Source organism: Rattus norvegicus, chromosome 1, assembly GCF_021556685.1.
Source record: "Rattus norvegicus strain SHRSP/BbbUtx chromosome 1, alternate assembly SHRSP_T2T, whole genome shotgun sequence".
Taxonomy (NCBI): Eukaryota; Metazoa; Chordata; class Mammalia; order Rodentia; family Muridae; genus Rattus; species Rattus norvegicus.
The window spans coordinates 273701230-273707814 of NC_141534.1; the positions used below are offsets into that span (position 1 = coordinate 273701230).

Sequence of the window (6585 nt, forward strand, 5' to 3'; positions counted from 1 at the left end):
TTGGCAGGGAATAGGGAGGCAAAGATTAAAACAGAGACTGAAGGAACACCCATTCAGAGCCTGCCCCACATGTGGCCCATACATATACAGCCACCCAATTAGATAAGATGGATGAAGCAAAGAAGTGCAGGCCAACAGGAACCGGATGTAGATCTCTCCTGAGAGACACAGCCAGAATGTGGCAAATACATAGGCAAATGCCAGCAGCAAACCACTGAACTGAGAATGGGACCCCCGTTGAAGGAATCAGAGAAAGAACTGGAAGAGCTTGAAGGGGCTCGAGACCCCATATGAACAACAATGCCAACCAACCAGAGCTTCCAGGGACTAAGCCACTACCCAAAGACTATACATGGACTGACCCTGGACTCTGACCTCATAGGTAGCAATGAATATCCTAGTAAGAGCACCAGTGGAAGGGGAAGCCCTTGGTCCTGCTAAGACTGAACCCCCAGTGAACTAGATTGTTGGGGGGAGGGCGGTAATGGGGGGAGGATGGGGAGGGGAACACCCATATAGAAGGGGAGCGGGGTTGGGGTTAGGGGGATGTTGGCCAGGAAACCGGGAAAGGAAATAACAATCGAAATGTAAATAAATACTCAAGTTAATAAAGAAAAAAGGAAAAAAAATTTTTAAAAAATTAATAAAATCCCAAACATAGATGGCATCACTGATAAAAGTAAACACAAAGGCAGATCTATAAATATAACACTGTTCTTTAAACAAGAACTGCAGGATTATAGTCAAAACCAAAATCAAAGAAGTCACTGGCCAGCACTCACCCCATGCACTCTGGTTCACTCCTTTGCCAGTAATATAAAATGGACGGGATGGAGAGCTATTCCAATAGAAGAGATTCATTTAAAGAACACAGATGTTTCCATTTTGACTACTAAAAGGATCTCATTCTTTTACGATAAAGAAAAGGACGTCTATTACGGTCACTTAGAAAACATTTTTTTTTTCCTATGACTGATGCTTGGATACAAGTCTGCACCAGTATGAGGAAATGCAAAGTTTTAGAAACTAAATGCAAGAAAACAGATTTTTAAAGAGAGTATATATTTGTACCTAAACAGCTTGCTTTGCATCAACTGCTTTATAAGTCATAAGCACTATAGAAAACAAATCTATCCCCATTTTTGTATGTATGGTTAAGTGTACAAAAGAAAAGTTCAGTTCCTCATCCAGAGTCTCGATTGCCTTGGTCTGTGACCCTCCCAAAATGGCCAGGTTGGACTTTTACTGGTCATCTAAAGTTGGTTACCTAACTACTTGTCAAAGCAGGAAAGCTCTTACTTTACTTCCCCCAGCCCTTTCTGTGCTGTGACTACACCAGCTTCAAAGTTGGTCAGTGTATGCAATTCTTACATAAGACACTCTTTATTTGTAATTCCCCCACAAAATCCAGGGAGGTTGGAAGACACTCATTCACTAATCATTTTTCCTTTGCACTGGCCAGTCCGGGCCAGCATGAAGGAGTTGCAAAACTGTCCTCCAAGCACAGAGTAGTAGAGGCTGGATTAAGTGTGTTCAAAGCAAGTCTTAACTACATACCATAAGGAATGGCTGAGCTTCAGGAGATGTTGCTCTAAACAGAAACAAATATGAAAACCCTTGAGAAAAAGGAATGAAAAATTTTTTTTTGCATAGGACATGTAATTGCCATTTTTTTTTCATGAGCCAATGAAACCTCTGTCTTTTAATGAGTTGTTAGAAAGCCAAAAAAATCTGCCTCGTTTCCACAGGAACACTCTTCCCTTGCATATTAGATGACAGAATCCTCTTTTCAGCCCAAGTACAAAAATCAATAGAACCCTCCTTTAAAATGACAGGTGAGCAGCTCTCATATGTCATTGAACAAGAATGGTTTTTTAAATTCACTTTACATTCCCAATATCAGTTCCTCTCCTCCCAGTACCCCCTATGCAAATCCTCACCCTGTTCCTCCCTTCTCATCCCCTCACTCACTGCACCCCTATTCCTGGCCATCAAGTCACTGCAGCACTAGGTGTATCCTCTCCCACTGAACCCAGTTAGGGGAACAGGCTCCACAGGCAGGCAACAGATTGAGGGACAGCTTCTCCTACCCCTACTCCCTGCTCCAGTTGTTGGACCAAACTGCACATCGTGTTACATACATCAGGGGCTTAGGTCCAGCCCTGGATCACTGTTTGGTGGGTAGCTCAGTCTCTGGGGGCCCCCAAGAGTCCAGGTCAGTTGACTCTTATGGTCTTCCCGTGGAGTCCCTGTCCTCTTCAGGTCCCTCAATCCTTCCTTCAACTCCATAAGACACCCAACCGCCGTATAATGTTTGGCTGTGGGTCTCTGCATCTCTTCCCATTGGCTGCTGGGTAGAGCCTCTCACAGGACAGTTGTGCTAGACTCTTGTCTGCAAGCATGACAGAGTATCATTAATAGTATTAGTGGATCAGTTCTTGCCCATGGGATGGGTCTCAATTTGGGGCAGCCATCAGTTGGCCAAGGAATGTAATTCTTAATGACTGGAAAACATGGGAAAATAAAAACAAGCAATTAGAGCGGTGGTACATAAAGAAAAAGAATTACCAACAATCTTTTTCAAAAGATAAATATAATTGAAAACTCACATAGGTATAATGACTTTGAAAAGGAACAGGCCCTTCCCTGGTAGAAGGGAAGATAATAAGACAATGAGATACTCTTTGACCTTCTCCCTATGTGTAATGTTAGTTGTTGAGATCTGTAACCTGACACACACAGCTATAGCCAATAGCCTGTATCTCAAATTTCTGAACTGACTTAAATGTGTCAAGGAGGAGTGCACATATCTGCATAGTACAATTTTTTAATTGGAAACTCAATACTCGTTGACTCAAGCTAACCTTCATAAATTGTATAGCCACTAATCTAGTCTGTTTTCATTTATATGCATGAATTAATACGTCCTGGGAAATTACAAAATTACTTACCCTACCTGAGTCAGGTCCTTCTTCATATTAGTGACCCCTGTAGCTGACGACCTTAAACTTGAGTATGCGATCTCGCTATTGTCTATCCTGTTTCACCATGCAGTGTACACAGTAAACTGTTCCTCCTATTCTGGTCTGTTCCGCCATGCTCCACATACAAATCTTTTTCCTGTTATTGCAATGGACAATTCGATACATGACTCGAATGGGTAACTTTAAAACTCTGCTGTGGTACAGCCTTTTAACTAAAGAATTTGGGAGGTTTAATCAAGAGGAAACCAAGTGACTGCCCTGGGGAGCGATGTGACCTGAGTCAACATAGATTATCTCAGAAACATTTTTCTAGAAGGCTGAAGATACAGCTGTCCTAGAATAAACATGTCTTCCCATGGAGAAATCACAGTACACATAAAGGATTAGTTAAGAAAAATGTCTTTAATGCAGGATACATGCAGAGCTGGCTAATGCTCAGAGAGGAGGCAGCAGAGAAGACATTTTGCATTCCACATTTGCTGTCACCCTTAAGTCTCTTTTAGGTTCAGTTCCCACGTTATGTTTTGAACAATTTAAACATGGACCGGAGACTGCAAGACTAGCCACTTAAATGGGAGATTTACACAGCAAAGATATTAACATAATTATTTCTTAAGTACACCAGTGCCCTGAAACAGCTTGTTATTCTTGAGTAACAGGGTTCTAAGTGGAAGATTCCAGAGAATGAAAAAGATAGGAAAAGTAGAAGGTTGGACATATAAAGGCTACAGTCGGGAGGTCTTACACAAGCTATGTCTTATGCTAAGGAAGCTTCTTAAGAAAGCATCTCGGGGGGCTGGGGATTTAGCTCAGTGGTAGAGCGCTTACCTAGGAAGCGCAAGGCCCTGGGTTCGGTCCCCAGCTCCGAAAAAAAGAACCAAAAAAAAAAAAAAAAAAAAAAAAAAAAAAAAAAAAAAAGAAAGCATCTCGGATACTACTAATGGGGGAAACTGAAAAAAATGGTAGACTTCTATGAAGTCAGCAGAAACTATTATACAATAGGACAAACTTAGGAGAAGTCTAAAACAATGGTGCACAGCAGGACACAGGGTATCTCAAGAACATTACTGACCAAACCTACAGTGGACTTAGGACTGATAGCCACAGCCCCATGTGGTGGGACAAGTTGGGTTCTCAGAATGTGAAGCAACCCCTTCCAAAGGCCTTGGCAACCTGGAGACCATCACTAGTTCTCACAAGCATACTCCTTGCTTTAGAGCAGCTCTATTTAATTCTCAGTACATCAGGGCCTTAGGGAAAACTCTCAAGGCCTCAGTCTTGTACTGGCTCTGGCAATCATGCTCCTGGGTTTCCTTCTCTATGCATGAGGGCCTCATGGAAAGCCTTGCTTGATCAGGCCAGACCTCAACACAACAGTGTTTTTCCTTTTCAAATGGTTGTCACCTGGTGTAGTCTTGCCTGTGTGGCAGAACTATGCTTTTCTCAAGAAGAAATCTGGGTCTTTATGGCACACCAGGCCTTAATGTTGGTTATGATCCTGTAATGCTCCCTTGAGCAGCGTGTTAAGAGGCCTGTTCTTCGATATGAGGATGGGCTTAGTGGCTAGTTGTAGGGGTGTTCTGGTGAACAAACACGTGTATCCTAGCACGCTAATCTCTAACAGGCCTGGTTAACATAATGCTTATCTGTGGGGTGTTTTAGAAGCAGTCCTCCCTCAGCTAAATTCTACTTGGTGTGCCTTACTATCCCCTAAGCACTGGTAGTTCTTTCACATCATGGATTTCTTCTCTGTTACATCACAGTTTAATATTGGATCGCTACCCAACACATGAAATTTCTTTTACAGCCTCCACGAACTTAACTCCAAATGGATTGTACACCTAAATAGTAAATGCTAAGGACAGAACCTGTAGAAGATACTACACAAACGATGGCTCCCCGAGTTTGGCATCCTACCAAGGATGTTTCTACACACAAGTCCCTGCTCCAAATGTTTTGCCCATACACAATCCCCATAGGGAAGTTATTCAGAGGCCACCGCTGGATCCAGCGAGTAACTAGGACACAGGGGACCTCACGGGTCAGCATCTGGCTGACACTCCCCACCCAGCCCCAGGGAAGACCCACCACACCAGCTCCCGCTGCTCAGCTGCCTGCTCCTCCCCATTGTGGCCCTTGACCCTGCGCTCACCATGTCGCGACTTCAGAGCGTGCCTGAGCTCCCCTCTCAGTGCCCAGTAGCAGAGTTGAGAGCAGGACACACGAAAACATTCAAGACTGCTCAGGAACAGAGCGGAACTTACAGCGTGACACCCGGAAGGATCCTCCCCCTTTTCTGACTGGCAGGTCCATCTGAAGGCTCTGATTGGCCAGAGAGTATTGAGTAACAAAAGCACTGCCCTTAGGGTTAGAGTACGCTGATGGGACACAGCATAGAAGTTCCTGGCTCAGACTTCCAGGTCAGAGCCAAAGCTTTTCCAGATGTGCAGAGATGTGCACTTCAGTAGCACTTGTGCCTGTCCTCCAATATTCTACCTGTCTGTCTTCCCACCCAGCCCCGGGAGGACCCACCACTCCAGTTCCTCTGCTCAGCCGCCTGCTCCTCCCCTTGTGGCAATTGACCCTGCCCTCACTACTTGTCACTTCATCCCTTGCTTGAACTCTCCTCAGTACTCAGTAGGCACTTCCCCTTCTTCCTCCTTGAATCAAGGTAAATAACTTACATAGCCCAATTCTCAACTTGCAGTAGAGTTCTCAATCTGGCCCTCAAGTGGAAGGATGGCCAGCATTTTAACAAAGAGAGACTTTAGGAAACAAGATATCTGTTTTGTGCCTTCATGGTGGGTTCAGGTAAACTGCAGCTATTTTTCACCAAGCAAGAAATCGATGACAAACACTGTGGAGCGCTATTGTTAGCCAGCACATCTTCCTCAGTGGGAAGGTGGAAAAAACAAAAACAAACAAGCAAAATAGCTGTGGTACTTAAGATTCTCTAGATGAACAATCCACAAAACTGATAGAATGAATCCCTCTATGTGTGTAAAAAGTGGGTTTATTAGCATGGCTAACAGGCTGTGGTCCAATTAGTCTAACAATGGCTGTCAACCAATGGAAAGTGGTTGAGTCCATGTTGCTAGATGTCTCAGATGATCATCCGTATGCATCAGAATTCCAAAGAAATAGGCTCTAGTGCCAGAAAAAAAAAGAAACAAACAAACAGAAACAAACCAAAAACCGAACAACAAACAAACAAAACAAAAAACTGGCAAGCCAGAGCTAGGGCAAGCAGACAAAGGGAAAGAGCTACTATCTCCAATGTCCTTTATATATGTAGGCTACCACCAGAAGCTGTGGTCTAGATCTAGATTAAAGGTGGATCATACCACCTCAAAAGATCCAGATTGAAGAACTGTTTTCCCACTTCCAAAATTATAATTAAGAAAAATCTCAGTGGTTAAGAGCACTGACTACTCTTCCAGAGGTCCTGAGTTCAATTCCCAGCAACCACATGGTGGCTCACAACCATCTGAGGTGGGATCAGATGCTCTCTTCTGGTGTGTCTGAAACTGCTACAATGTACTCATATACACAAAATAAATAAATATTAAAAAATAAAGAAAAATCTCTCACAGTACCCAAC

The 6585-nt window shown here is 43.5% G+C and overlaps 1 protein-coding gene across 8 annotated transcripts in view; it reads right to left on the reverse strand.

Annotated features, from left to right (window-relative positions):
- Zfp950 (zinc finger protein 950) overlaps nt 1-5253 on the reverse strand; it is a 28586-nt gene extending 23333 nt beyond the window's left edge. For all 8 annotated transcript variants that reach the window (XR_015648384.1, XR_015648386.1, XR_015648385.1 and 5 more), the window contains exon 1: nt 5137-5253. Coding sequence is in view for 2 of the 8 variants with exons in the window: in XM_087602050.1 (XP_087458176.1) it covers nt 5137-5139 (3 nt within the window). In the remaining 6 variants the exon portion in view is untranslated. The remainder of the gene's footprint in view (nt 1-5136) is intronic.
- Between the last annotated feature and the right edge of the window lie 1332 nt (nt 5254-6585).